Source organism: Triturus cristatus, chromosome 9 (assembly GCF_964204655.1).
Source record: "Triturus cristatus chromosome 9, aTriCri1.1, whole genome shotgun sequence".
Classification (NCBI taxonomy): Eukaryota; Metazoa; Chordata; class Amphibia; order Caudata; family Salamandridae; genus Triturus; species Triturus cristatus.
Window position 1 is genome coordinate 734,998,035 of NC_140592.1, and position 15,018 is coordinate 735,013,052.

The window sequence follows — 15,018 nt, forward strand, 5'->3', positions numbered from 1 at the left end:
TCCGTGGTGTTTTACCAAACTTCTGAAGCCGGTGGTAGCACATCTCAGGGAGCAGGGCATACGTCTTATAATCTATCTGGACGATATCCTGATTATGGCTCCTTCAGCGCACATGGCATCTCTTCACCTACAGCTGGCGATGTCGCTGTTGGAGAGTCTGGGCTTTGTAGTGAACAGGGAGAAGTCAGTCCTCACTCCGATGCAATCCCTTGAGTTCCTGGGATTTGTGGTCAACACGCAGTGGGCGCAGTTGCTCCTGCCCAACCACAAAATCAGGGACCTGAAGAATGAATTGAGAAAGGTTCTGGACCGGCAGGTGATGTCTCTGAGGGAGATCGCTCGTCTGGTGGGCCTGCTGGCATCATCCATACAGGCGAACTTCCCGGGCCCTCTACACTATCGCGCTTTACAGCGGTTGAAGATCAGACACCTTCAGAAGGGCCTCTCCTATTCAGACCTTGTCCCACTCTCGGAGGAAGCCCGAGTAGAAATCCAATGGTGGTTGACCCATGTGGAGGCATGGAACGGTCGGGCGATCTTCGGATCTCAACCCGAGGTGATCATAGAGTCGGAAGCCAGCAGGTCGGGTTGGGGAGCCCTCTGCGGGGAGATCACGACGGGGGGCAGATGGTCTCGCCAGGAACTGGAGCTTCATATCAATTATCTCGAGCTCCTGGCAGGCTCATTTGCGATTCGCACCCTCTCCCCCAGTAAGGTCTCTTGCTGTATTCTGTTGAGAATGGACAACATTTCAGCTGTACGCTATATCAACAAGCTGGGGGGTACCAGGTCCCCGATGCTGGCGGAGATAGCCAAAGATTTTTGGCATTATTGCCTAGCGCATCAGATATCGGTCATTGCGGAGTACCTTCCGGGGCGAGACAATGCGGTGGCGGATTGGCAATCACGCCACTTGAAGGATTACAGCGATTGGAAACTCCATCCATCCCTGTTCCATCAGATCCAGGCGCTGTGGGGCCCCTTCCACACGGATCTTTTTGCCTCCAGACTGAACTGTCAGCCCGAAGCGTTCTTCAGCTGGAGGCCGGATCCCTTGGCGAAAGCAACAGATGCATTCACTCAGGAATGGTCTCTGAACCTTCAATACGTGTTTCAACCCCTTTCTCCTGATTCCCAGGGTGGCGAATCAAGTTTCGTGGCAGGGAGCGGAGATTGTGCTGATTACTCCACTGTGGAGGTCGCAGCCGTGGTTCCCAGTTCTCCTAGAGATGGCGTGCGACTGCCCGCACCGCCTCCCGTGCTTCCCTCAGATTCACCAGGACCCTCAGGGAGAGCTCCATCCGCTAGTGCTAGCGGGGCAGCTAACTCTGATGGCCTGGAGGCTTTCCGGCAACAGTGGTCGTTGCCAGGAATTTCGGAACAAACTTCCACCTTTATTCAACAAGCTTGGGCCCCTTCTACCAGAAAGAGATACGACTCGGCCTGGAAGGCCTGGTTGGGTTGGTGCTTGGAGGGACATCTGGATCTCGTGGAAGCAGACCTCCCTCACATATTGAATTTTCTATCTCAAAAGGCCGCCGAAGGTCTATCATACAGATCAGTGAATAATTTCCGTTCCGCCATTTCAGCAGGGCATTCACGCCTCGATGGCTGGCCGGTTGGCATGCACCCGGTGGTATGTAAGCTTCTGAAAGGAATTTGCGTCTCCAACCCACCTAAGGCTAAGTATACTTCTTTGTGGGATGTTTCAAAAGTTTTGACTTTGTTTGATGCATGGCCTAATAATGAATTATTGTCTTGTAAACAATTGTCGGCTAAGCTTGCCATGTTGCTATATTTATTGTCATGTTGCAGGGTGTCCGATGTTAAAGTGCTTGATTTGGAGGGTAGGATTTTTTCTCCTAAAGGAGTATCATTTGTTATCACTGCTCGCACTAAAACTTTTCCAGGTCTATAGATTACAATGCTTTTCCTTTGAATGAAAAACTTTGTGTGGTCAAATGTCTGAAGGTATATGAAGATTGTACACGATCAATTCGCCCTTCTGGATGTTCCAGGTTGCTTATTGCTTTACAAAAACTGTTTAAACCAGTGACTTCCGCTACTATTGCCAGATAGCTGAGATTTGTTATGTCAGAAGCAGGCATTGATGTTACTGTGTTTGGGGCACATTCGGTCAGAGGTGCTATGGCCTCCAAGTCATTCATGCTGGGTACCAGTATACACGATATTATGAAAGCGGCCGATTGGTCTTCCAGTTCTACTTTCAAACAGTTTTATTATAAACCTGTAGGCGATGTGGCCTCTGTGGTATTACATAAGCGTTAAACTAGCATAATCTGAAGCCTCCGGTCCTGTAATAGAATAAAAAATTAGCTAGCATTCGCGCCAAGAATTTTCAATTCTATTAAGGACACGGAGGCGAGGATTATCCCGCCCAGGGACAACAGAATAATGATTATCATTCAATGTCATGTTACCCACCCTGATTTACTCGGTTGACGACAATTGTTACGAATATGATGTTTCTGTTTCAGGCGCTGATCAGAAAGGAGATTAGACCATGGCGTGGTCCCGGGAGGAGTGGGCTCCATATTCTTCGCCTTCCAGCTCTGAGTTTCCGGTGGATCCAGCACCCTGGAGTGGTTTGGAAGTTTTGCCGTTGTTTCTGGAATTTATGCTAATGGACTTGGACTCTGCTCGTTGGGCAAAGAAAGAGGAAGTGTTCCGGTTGTGGACTGTTTTATAGGGCTAGTCTCTATGTTTATCGTTTTTGTTACATTAAGCATTCTGGGAATGTTATGTTACATGTTATGATGATTCTCATTGGCTGCTGTTTGTTTGCAGTAAATGAAAGAGAAGCATAATCCTCGCCTCCGTGTCCTTAATAGAATTGAAAATTCTTGGCACGAATGCTAGCTAATTTTTTATACCTCACAGTGCACGAAGTGCACACTAGGGGGTCCGCGTCTGCGGGGAAAAACAGCGCTTGAGCGAAAACCTGCTGCGCAATGACCCAACAACACAATGAGCAAGTGCAGAGCAAAACCACTACACAAAGCACAGTAAAGAACATCAGATAAGCGAAGATTGTTAGGAATGTCAATTAACTGACCAGCAGTGAAGAAAGAGGAAGCGAAAGGGAGGTCACACGATTATATGTTTTGGACTGTTATATGATTGGACTATGGTTACCATGGAGACTGCTCCCCCACAGTTCATGGGATATATGTACTGTTTTTACTGGTTTTTTTTGTTTAATGATCTTTAAAACGGCTATGCAATTAAAGTGAAGAAAGACATGCATAATCCTCAACTCCGATCTGACATAGAATGAGAAATTTCCTAGTTAGCACGAAGGAAAGTTTCAATTCTAATAAGGAGACGGAGGCGAGGATTATGCATTACTTTCCTCACTTTATTCAAACAGCAAGTTAAAAGACACAGTGTAAAAAACAAACACAAGACCACAACTCCCATGAAGCTCGGGAGTAACCGTGGCAACCAGTAGTCCAATCATAACCACGAAGGGTCCCATAAACAGTAGCAGTCTCCGTAGTCCTTCCTCTTTCTCTGCTGCAGGAAGTTAAGCCCTGTGGGTTCTATTCCGCCTTGGAGTCAGAACCTAGGATGACAAATACAAAATAGTGAAGTCTGCTACCAAACCCTGACATTCATCAAGGTCCATATGCTACATAAGTTATCAATGCACTTGCGAACTTTGCAAAAACAATCATAAACAGATATATAATACGAGAGTGCCACAGTGTGATATAATATCCAAACAGATGCAAAACAAATTATTGAACATCAGCAATAAACATTGACAATAAAAGTCTCAAAAGATACTTCCTTGATACGAAACTCTGCATCACTCCACTCATAAATCGCTGATCGGAATTCACAAAGGGTGGGAAGGCATAAGAGAAACATGCCCGGGTGGGATAATCCTCGCCTCCGTCTCCTTATTAGAATTGAAACTTTCCTTCGTGCTAACTAGGAAATTTCTCATTCTACAGCAGGAGCGGAGGCGGGGATTATGCATGTTCAAAGCCTCCTTACCACCAAAGTGGCCGCTTTATGGATTGGTTTAAAGTAGAACTTTTTAAAAGTTGAATCTGAAGACCAATCCGCCGCATTCATAATGTCCTCCAATCTACCCCCTACCTGAATGGCCTTAGAAGCCATTGCTCCCCTGGTAGAGTGTGCGCCCAACTCAGCAGTGTCAATACTGGCCTCAGTCATAATCCACCTGACCCATCTGGCAATGGTCGGGGAAGATACCGCCTTAAACGGTTTCCTAATGGCAATCAGAAGTTGCCGTTCTCCCGGAGGCCGTACCTCCAATGTCATATCCTCATAGGCCTTGAGACATCTCACTACACACAATTTCGGGGAGTCTGGAAAAGCAGGATAGGATACTGACCTTGTACTCGTCTTGGTTCTCCTGGATACGGTAAAAGTGACCCCTTCCGGGGTAAAGATCCGTGCAGCGAGATCCAAAGCTCTAACATCTGACGCCCTCTTGCATGAAATAAGGCATAACAACATAGCTAATTTCGCTGATATCTCCTTTCTAGACAGGTACTGATTGTCTTGCCAGGACATCAGTAAACGTAAAACCAGGTTGACATCCCAGAGGCCTGAATAACGGGGCTCAGGGGGTCGAGAAATTCTAATGCCCTTCAATAGTTTACACACCCAGGGATGTTCTCCCACCGGGATGTTGTCAATGGGCACATGGCCCGCCGAAATAGCCGATCTAAAAGAGTTGATGGTACAATAAGCCAGCCCCTCCTGAAAGAGCTCTGTTAAGAAATTGATGACCTCCGAAACTCTGGAGCCCACGGGATCCAGGTGTTTCGCCATACACCAACGTACCCATCGCCTCCAAGCTGATCTGTACCTTTTGATGGTCGCCGGGGCCCATGCCTGCTGGATGAGGAATTCAGCCTCGTGCGAAAGAGTTTCGTCCGACCAACGTCGCCTGAAATCCTCCACGCCATAAGCTGAAGATGGCCCTGAAGAACCAGGGGATGAGGGTTGCCCAGGGGGTCCACCAAGACCTCGTTGAATACAGGCAGACGAATAGGAAGGTCCCAGCTCAGCTCTAGCAGAGAAGGGAACCACGCTTGAGAGCGCCAAATCGGAGTCACCAGGATCAGAGAGGCTGTCTGTCGCCGAACCTGGGCCGCCACTCTCTGGATGAACAAGAAAGGCGGAAAGGCATAAGCTGGTATCGAAGACCAGTTCTGGAGAAAGGCATCCACCGCTGCTGCTCCGGGATCCGGTTTCCAGCTGAAGTACCTGGGAAGCTGGGCGTTCCACCTGGAAGCGAAGAGATCCACTTGGCAAGGACCCCAGGAGTGCATCAGTGAGCTGAAGACTGTCGCATCTAGTCTCCAGTCGCTGGCGTCCCGGAAATGCCTGGAGTTCCAGTCCGCTACCAAATTTTGAGCTCCCGGGAGGTATTCGGCCGTCACCGAAATCTGACGCTGAAGGCAATAATGCCAGAAGTCCTTGGCTAGGTCCACCAGGACCCTCGACCGCATACCGCCAAGGCGGTAGATGTATTGCACCGCCGTCGTGTTGTCCATCCGGAGGAGCACACAACAAGACACTCTGTCCGTCGTGAAGGATCGAATAGCAAAGGACCCCGTCAGAAGTTCCAAACAGTTGATATGCAGGGAAAGCTCCTCCTCCGTCCACCTGCCCCCCACTGAGGTTGAGCCGCAACGGGCTCCCCAACCGAGGCGACTGGCGTCCGATTCTATCACCAGATCCGGCTGCGACCCGAAGATCGCTCGGCCATTCCACGCCTCCATGTGGTCGATCCACCACTGGAGTTCCCCTCTGGATTCCTGATTCAGAGAAATCAGCTGGGAGTAGGTAAGTCCCCTCCTTAGATGGGACGCCTTCAGTCTCTGGAGGGCACGGTAGTGCAGGGGGCCCGGGAAAATGGCCTGGATCGATGAAGATAACAGGCCGACAATCCTGGCCAACTGCCGCAAGGAGATCCTGTCCCTCCGCAGGACCTTCCTCAATTCCTTCTTGATCTTCCCGATCTTCTGCTCCGGGAGATGTAGGGTCGCCGTTCTGGAGTCTATCCTGAACCCCAAAAAGGTCATGCATTGCTGCGGGATTAGGTCCGACTTCACCTGATTGATGGTAAACCCCAAGCTCTGGAGGAGGGAGACTACAGTCTGTAGGTGGGAGAGAAGATGTGTTCTGGACTGATCCATTATCAGGATATCGTCCAAATAAATGATCAAGCGAATGCCCAGAGTCCGGAGGTGCTCCATCACTGGCTTGAGGAGCTTCGTAAAGCACCACGGAGCTGAAGACAGGCCGAAGGGAAGGGTCAGAAACTCGAAAACCTGTGTCCGCCACCGAAACTGGAGGAACCTGCGGTGCGGTGGAAAAATGGGGACCGAGAGGTAGGCGTCCTTGAGGTCCAGACGCACCAGCCAATTGTCCTGCAACAAGAGGTCTCTGAGAAGATGGATCCCCTCCATCTTGAAGTGGCGATAGACTAGCCACTCGTTGAAGTCCCTGAGATTGATAACGGGACGGTAACCCTTGTCCTTCTTTTCCACCAGGAAAATGTTGCTCAGAAACCCCGTGGGGTGAAGATCTGAAGGACCGATGGCCCCTTTGGCTAAAAGCTCCTGAACCTCTCGGTCTATGAGAGACTCGTCCTGCGAAGAAAAAACCAAGGGCCTGGGCCTGGCCCCTTGAACCGGGGTTCCGTAGAACTCTATGTGAAACCCTCTGACAGTCTCCAGCACCCAGGGATCGTGAGTAATCTCCGCCCACCTGTGATAGAACAGGGCGATTCTCCCTCCCAACCGAACCGGGGTTAACAAAGGTACGCTTACCGCTGTATCCTCCGGTGTTGTTGTGGGCGCCTCCCCGGCCTTGGTTGTTCTTTCCTCTGCCGCCCCGGGGAGGGGTAGAAGGTCCCTTGGCGACCGTCCTGCCATCCATTATTACGCTTGGCCTGGGCTCTATTAGGGCCTTGATGCGATTGCCGGCCGGAGGAGCGACCCCTGCCTCGTCCGGCCCCACCGAAAACCTTCCCCGGGAAAATTTTCTTCATCGAGGCTTGCGCCTTGTCAAGGGCTGAAAAGGTGGCCACAAACCTACCTAACTCTTTGACAAAAGGATCACCAAACAGGGAACCCTGAGCTATCGGGCCTGCCTCCGAGGAAGAGAGCTCCCCAAGTTTGGGGTCTATCTTTAGCAGTAAGCAACGGCGGCGTTCGGCCGAGAGGGCGCAATTCGCATTGCCTAGCAGGCACATCGCCCTCTGCGCCCAGCCCGTAACCTCGTCTGCCGACAGGGGTTCCCCAGAAATACGGGACCTCTCCGCTAATTCTATCACCTTAGTCAAAGGGCCCACTACATCTAAGAGCTTGTCCTGGCAAGCCCACCATGATCTATCTATCCCTTTCTTGGGATCCTTCATATACTTAGCAAAGAAGGTGCACAATCTGGGATCAATATCGGGGGTCAAAGTGACGCCATTGGGCAGGGAAGGTCTGGGACATTCCGACCGCAGACGGGCCCTAACCTCTTTATTGAGCGGACGCCTAATTTTGTCGGCCACATAGTCAGCCACCTTTTTGTCGGGAACCCATTCCGTGGACCGGGGTCTATAAATGCACATGGGATTAAACATATCACTTGAGGGACCTTCCCCCTCTCCTACTGAAGATGCAGAAGACTGAGGACGCCAAGATCTGTCCTGCTCCTGGTCCCCATCCGAGGACTCCCCATCATCCTCCAATTCCACCTCCCCCAATTCGGGAAACCCCTCTTCAGGGTCGTAATCTGTGGCGCCTTCGTCGCCGTTTTCTCCGGGTACAACTTTCTCCCGGTAGGGTGCATCACGAAGCGTGCGCGCACTTTTCTGAAAGGCTTCCGCCAGACGGCTGAAGCCCTCAAGGTGCCCCGCGTCACGCTTGTGGGCCTTGCGTGGGATAGCAACAGGCGCCCCGCTAGGCCCGGCCTCCCCGTCCCACAAGATGCCTGTGCCTCTAAACACATGGGCGGACAGACGGTTAACGCTCTCCTGCAGAGGGGCAAGCGCCTGGGCGATGGCCGAAGAGAGGAGCCTGTCCACCTCTGCAGGTCTGCGCACCTGGGGTAGCCGGTCCTCTTGAGAGGATAATGATGGGGTATAGTCGTGCTCCCTCTGAGCCTGCATGATAAAAGGAGGTGAGGGCACCAATTTTAGAAACGCCCCAACTAAATTAAGGGGGGCTCTCCCCTCGCCAGTGCCACGTAGCTGATACTCCTCTGATAACTTTCACTACCCGTGGAGGAGTCAGCCCGTTAAATTATACAGTAGGGCTATGCCCGTCAATCCTACTGCGAAGCGGTGTCAGGCGAGGGGTAAAATACCAAGAGCGAGCGCTCTAAACACCGAGGCAGAAGCCTCACACACGGCGCTTCACTGGCGCCTGAAACGGAGCGTTGCGCTAGAAGCGCGAAACAGCGCCACCTAGCGGACCCGCTCCGTATTAAAAATGCACGCGCTCGGGCCGAAGCCTACCGCGCTACTCTCAGTCAGAGAACAGTCCGCTACGATATCGTAGGGAATCGAACAGAATCAGGCAATCAATTACATTGAAATATTACACACAAAGCCCATGCAGCCAAGACCCAAACCCACAGTAAGGAGAGAAGGGACTTAACTGACGGGCCAGCAGTGAAGAAAGAGGAAGGACTACGGAGACTGCTAATATCGTAGCGGAAACGAACAGAATCAGGCAATCAATTACATCGAAATATTACACACAAAGCCCATGCAGCCAAGACCCAAACCCACAGTAAGGAGAGAAGGGACTTAACTGACGGGCCAGCAGTGAAGAAAGAGGAAGGACTACGGAGACTGCTACTCTTTATGGGACCCTTCGTGGTTATGATTGGACTACTGGTTGCCACGGTTACTCCCGAGCTTCATGGGAGTTGTGGTCTTGTGTTTGTTTTTTACACTGTGTCTTTTAACTTGCTGTTTGAATAAAGTGAGGAAAGTAATGCATAATCCTCGCCTCCGCTCCTGCTGTAGAATCAAGATGTCTACCAGATAGTTTTTTGTAGTGCCCTTTCTAGTTACATCAGTTTAGAAAGTTTCCCATACTGCCTCTCGGTATGAAGTACGTCATAGAGTGCGTCACTGACGTACTCCCGTGTGTTTCCGCCTCTGTTTCCCGGGAGATGAGGCGCAGACGCAGTGCTTGGAACGTGATTCATAGCATAATGCCCATGCGTGGAACGCACTGCGCATGTTTGGGTTGTTGTTGCTGTACGTTTCGCGCCGCCCTCTGAAGATGATTCTTGGTGTCGCGCATGCGCCTCGCTTCTCCTATTCTTAGTTTCCGGCGCTCGCCGAGGGCCGAATCTTTTTACTTCGCACCACTGCTGAACCGTGCGTTCCGGGTATGGCGCAACCCCTGTACCGCGCTATGGGGAGGAAAGCCGGATACTCTGCCTCGCACTCGGCGGGGCGCTCCTACAATGGTGAGTGCTGACCCACTGACGTTAGAATCCACTTTGGTGTCGCCAGGTCAACTGGTACTCAACAGTATCGTCAAGTCGTGTTTCTACTTCTGCTCTGACGTTTACTAACGAGCAAGGATAGTAGGATTTAGTAATCAGGCCAAGCCTCTCTGGCATAATCCTTCAAAATCCCAAAATTGCAAGGCACTGTGTTAGATATCGGGAACCGCTCCTCCCTACGTTCCCTCTTGAGCACACACACCCAAGCGCCCCAGTCTAACCCCTAACCATCACTTGCCTGGATGGTGGTCATTGACTCTCTCATCGGCAGATCCTGTTCCCGAAAACTGATCCCCGTGCCGTAATCTCCCCGATTTATTTTCTATTGCAGTCACGGATGCGCATGATATTCCACTGTTGTTTAAACCCTAACGATCTGTGTTAAATAAAGTGATTGGTTTATAAGTGATAGTGATCTGATGAGAAAGTATTGAATGTGCGACAGGTGGTTTTGAAACCTTTAACAGTTGGGTGACAGTGGCACGAACTGCCACACTAACTTGCCGTACCTAGTCCTTACCTTAACGGTAAGCGTTATTGGTATATAATGTGATCAAAGGAGTGCTAATCTTTGAGAAATTCCTTGAGACCCTCCTCCACCTGCAGGCTCCTGCCTGCGCCCCATCCCTGGTCGTCCAGTGGAAGAGCCCTGCTCTTCTGCTGTTCCACTTTTGTCTGTCTATGTGTTGTGCCCTTTTTGTCTCTGTTTGTCTTTTGTAGTGTACCTTTTATTTTCGTTTTTCTGTTGACCCTGCTATTTGTGCCCCGTTTAGGTCGAGCGCGAGCCAGCGCGCATGCAGCGGTCTGTGTCTTGTTTTCGTCTTGTCAGATGCCTTCTGACAGTGGTGAGTTTTTGGATACCGAGGCGGTAACCTCATTACTCCACATTCATTTTGAGTTTTTTAGTCGCTGTTTAGGTTGTATTATTGATGTGTGACGCTTTGTCACAGTTGAGGTTGGATCACAAGGTCAGCGCTGTGATAGGCCGCGGGTTGCGGTCGATTTGGTTTGCGGAAGTGTCAGCAAGTTTTATCTCAGAGTCTTGTATTCGTCTGCCAAATGTCTTCTGGCGGTGATGAGCTTTTGATGGCTGCCGCCGCAGTTGCCTTCTGACCGTGATGAGTTTTCGGTGCCTGCCGGGGCGGTTTGCCCTCAGGCAGTGATGAGTTTTTGGATGCTGTGTTGCTGTTTCAGTTTCACATGGTTAGCGTTTCGATGGGCTGCGGGTAGCGGTCAAATGGGTTTGTAGAAATGTCTGTAAGTTTCCTGATCAGTGGGTTTTCGTTTTGACCCAGTCCTTTGTAGAATGTCCTGTTAAGTTTGCGGAGATGTTCGTCCAACATCTCCACGCCTAGGTCTCTGTGGAGGTCTGCTGTTCTTGTGAAGATAGGAGCACCTGCTGCCATCCATCCGTAGGGCCCTGCTCTGAAGTCTCTGTAGGTCTTTTCGATGCTGCGGGCGGTGAAGCGTACGTCATAGTTGGTCGAATTATTGCAGTGATTGCTTGCACCTTGCTCTGCATGGGCTTCGACTTGGTCTTCAGGAGTGGGTATAATGCAGCCAGTTTTTTTGCTGCTTTCTGGCAGGTCTTCTCTATGTGGTTTCTCCAGCTGAGTTTAGAGTCCAGAGTCACCCCCTGGTAGGAGCTGCTGTTTTCCCATTTGATATCTTCCCCATTGAGGAGGATCTGTGGGTGTTCCCTGTTCAGCTTCCTGGTGAATAATGTTGCTGTGGTTTTGCTTGTGTTTAGGGTGATCTGCCAGTCGCTCTACTATTCGGAAAGTCTGCTGAGTAATGTCTCAAGGTTCTTAACCACTTCCTTTTCGCTGAAGGATTGAGAGAGGACTGAAACATCATCTTCGTAAAAAGCATGATCAGTCTTCTTTAGGTCCGTGGGGATGTCGTTTGTGAATATGTTAAAGAGGAATGGTCCTAGGATTGATCCCTGAGGCACTCCAGCAAGAATTGGGCATGACGTTGAGCATTCTTCTCGTATCGCCACGTGAAAGGTCCGTTTTGACAAGTAGCTAGACAGCAGTTTAACCAGGTAGCTTGGAAACTTGAGCTTGATAAGTTTGTACAGCAGTCCCTCATGCCATACTCGGTCGAATGCTTTGGCTACATCCAGAAAGACTACTCCAGTAGACTTGTTGATGTTGAATCCATGGTTGATGATGTCCACAACTCTGAGGAGTTGGTGATTGGTTGAGTGTTCTTTCTGGAACCCAAACTGTTCTTTGGCGAGGAGGTCTTCGCTTGTCGCAAAGTCCACGAGACGGGCAAGGATAACTTTTTCGAAGAGCTTTGATAGGCCAGATAGCAGGCTTATAGGGCGGTAATTTGCAGGATCTCGTAGTGGTTTCCCAGCCTTGGGGAATACGACGACTCTTGCTTCTTTCCAGGCGTTAGGGAAATACTGGTGCTGCATACACGCGTTGAGTATCTCAGCAAGGTGATCCACTGCGGCCTCTGGGAGCATCTTGATGGCTTGGTTGGCTATTCTGTCCTTTACTGGTGCCTTGCCGTTTTTTAGTGATTTTACCAAGGCCAGGAACGCGCCTGTTGAGCATTCCTCATGTTTGCAGCTTCTGTTTCTGGTGGGTGCTCCCGGTGGTGCTTAGCGACCTCTTGCTCGACTTCTGCTGCCAGTTTGCTTGCCTGGTTAGGCCTGAAGGATACCTCCAATGTGTCCGTGAAGACCTCAGCCTTGTCCCTGTTGCTGCATGCCAAGTGAGTCTTCCCTTGTATCGGTGGGTTTGGTTCCTTCTTCCCAGTCAAACATCGGGTCATCCTCCAGAGAGTTGTCCTAGTCCTTCAAGTTAGCTGTAGCTGCTTCCCATTTTCCACCTCTGTGCTGGCTTATTTGCATCTTCAGCTGTCTTGTCAGCTCATTGTATTTCTTCAGCAGGTCGGGGGTGCGATTTCTTTGCCACTCTCTGCGGGCTCTGTTCTTATCAGCTATCAACTGCTTGATGCCCTTCGGGAGGTCATAGATAGAGCAGTGTTGGAGTTTCTGCTCGGGAACGCTGCGCTCGATGGCAGTGTGGCCTGCAGCTGTGTGGTGGTGAACTGCCTGGTCAATGTCTTCAATGCAGCGTAGGCGCCAGGGACCAGTGTCTCCTTCCGGCTTCTCTTGTATAGGCTCCAGTCTGCCTTCTTGTAGTTGTGCCTGGTGCCCTGTTGCTGATCTTCAAGCACGTCTCCAACTGTGATCAACACTGGGTTGTGGTCGGACGTCAGCGCTGTTGAGCTTTCCAGCTCCATAGACTGGGAGAAATTCTTCATGATGACGATGTCCAGAACATTTGGTTTATGTAGTGCAGAGCCTGGATAGTGTGTTGGTTGAGTTGGGCCAGCCACTACAAAGTCTTCCTTCCTTGAGTGGGCAAGTAGAGCGTGTCCTTTGCTGTTTGCCGTGCGAGAGTTCCAGCACTGGTGCTTGGCATTAAGGTCGCCGCCAATTAATGTTGAGATGCGAGGGTCCATTAAACCATCCAAGTCCTTTGGGCTTAGCTTGCCTGGGGGTGAGTAGGCGGCAATCAGCCGTAGTGGGCCATACAGATGTCTGTATCTGTATGCCAGTTGCTTCAATACTCCCCCACTAGTGGTAGTGAGATCTCGTAGTGCTTCACTTTTGTGCTGACAATCACAGCTTTCCCTCCGCCCTTGGCTCCGGTGGTGCGATCTGTGCGGTACACCCTGTGGTTTGAGCTTCTGGCTTCCTTGGAGATGGGCAGGGGTGTAGAATTTATTAAAATATCTACTTGTCCATGGGGCAGGTTGCTTCATAAATCTACTTGTCATGTAACAAAATCCACTTGTCCCTTTGGTGCCATGTTGTGTGGCGACAAATTTTGGCAGCAATCTCATTATATAAGAGCTCTTATATAGCCTCTCTGATTATGCCAGGGCTCATACCAAAGTAGTGTTTGAATACTAGCAATCCCTTTATGTTGCTACGTTTCTGCAGATCTACATACTGGGACTGAAGGTAGTGGTAAACAATAGTTCCAAGGTTGGAATGTCCTTTTGAGTCTGTGCAAAACTACTAACTTGCATGTTTTAAGAGTTTTTCAACAACTCGTCTCTAATCTTTTCCAATACTGAGAAATGTTGGAAATTTACTCCTGACAATGGCAGACGTAAACCGTCTTCCAGAGTTGGGGAAAAAGTGGTTGGAGGGAAAATAAACTTGCAAACACTCAGGTTTTCGCATGAGCAAATCTACGCATGCATATTTGCTCATGCTAAAATGCAGTTCACAAATATTTTTCTTGCCCTACTGCTGTACATTCTTGTGAATTGTGGAAAGCCATATAGCTGCCCTTAATGCAAGGACATATACCAAGGGTCCACTTTTGAGACCTTCTTTAAATAATTGGGCCCCGAATTTGGTCTGGCGTTAATCATGACCTTTTGTGTTTATTAAAATTTTCTCTCTCTCGCTCTGTATCGGCTGGCTTCACGGTGAGTGACAGTATTCTGCTCTTTCACTAGGAGCATATCGGCACACAAAGTAGTTTTGTTAAGTGCCAGTAACTAATGTGGCAGTGTGTGCTTTTTTGAGACCAAAAACAATTTTTGATCTTGCCAATGTTTGTTATAATGGGGAGGGTCCGGCAGCTCTCACATCAATCAGGTTTTACAAAAACCATGCCAAAACAAGTCACGCATTGCCAAAACTAAAAAGCTGACCACCATTTCAGACCTACTGGCTTTGCCAATGCTTGTTTATTTTTATGTTTCCCAAAATCTTATTGAAACTGGTTACGCTGATTTTCTAATATGAATATTTTGGGGAAATACTAGCATGCATCAACACATTTTACTAAATGATGCTGCAAAGAAATGGTACATGAAATTTGACAGTAGTTTAGCAAAAAAAATGTTTTCCTACGTTCATTTTTTAGGTACATTTTATATTGAAATAAAAGAATCATTAATCTTGCTTTCAAGCTTCTGCAAATATTTGCATCTAATCCGAGAGCATTCTGGGAGCATTATACATAGCCTCATATTGCTAAACTTTGAAACCGTGTGTACACATTTTTATACTGGAACCACTGTCAGTAGTGCAGTCAGAACTTACATTTACTGAGAGCGCTCACCCAATAATAAAGGCTTTCAATTAATGAACCATAAATACAAGTTTGAACAGCATTAACATATGCACACAAATATTTTTTTTTTTTTTTTTTTTTTTTTTAAAAACCTTTATTTCGATAGATGCACAATACACAGCGTCTGCCTACAACCCCCTCGGGGCCGGCCGCTATGACATTGGAGAACATAGAACAATAATGTCAGGATAAGAAAAGGTTTAATTTTATGGTTTTGTCGAGTACAACGTAGTGTACTTCGAACAGAGTCGAAGCTAATCACTGACCAGGAGAGACATCACCGTTCACGGAGCACCCAGAAGGAAGCGTTATATAGGAAGGCATTGGTAAGGAGACAGGTGGCCACCATCCAGGGACGAAGAGCATACACTAT

General features: G+C 49.2%; 1 protein-coding gene across 1 annotated transcript in view; it reads left to right on the forward strand.

The window, feature by feature from the left end:
* The first annotated feature begins 9,276 nt into the window (after window positions 1–9,276).
* The window catches only part of NXF1 (nuclear RNA export factor 1), a 391,991-nt gene continuing 386,249 nt past the window's right edge, over window positions 9,277–15,018 (forward strand). The window contains exon 1 of the mRNA XM_085625971.1: window positions 9,277–9,486. Coding sequence (XP_085482097.1) covers window positions 9,408–9,486 — 79 coding nt within the window. The 5' untranslated portion in view covers window positions 9,277–9,407. The remainder of the gene's footprint in view (window positions 9,487–15,018) is intronic.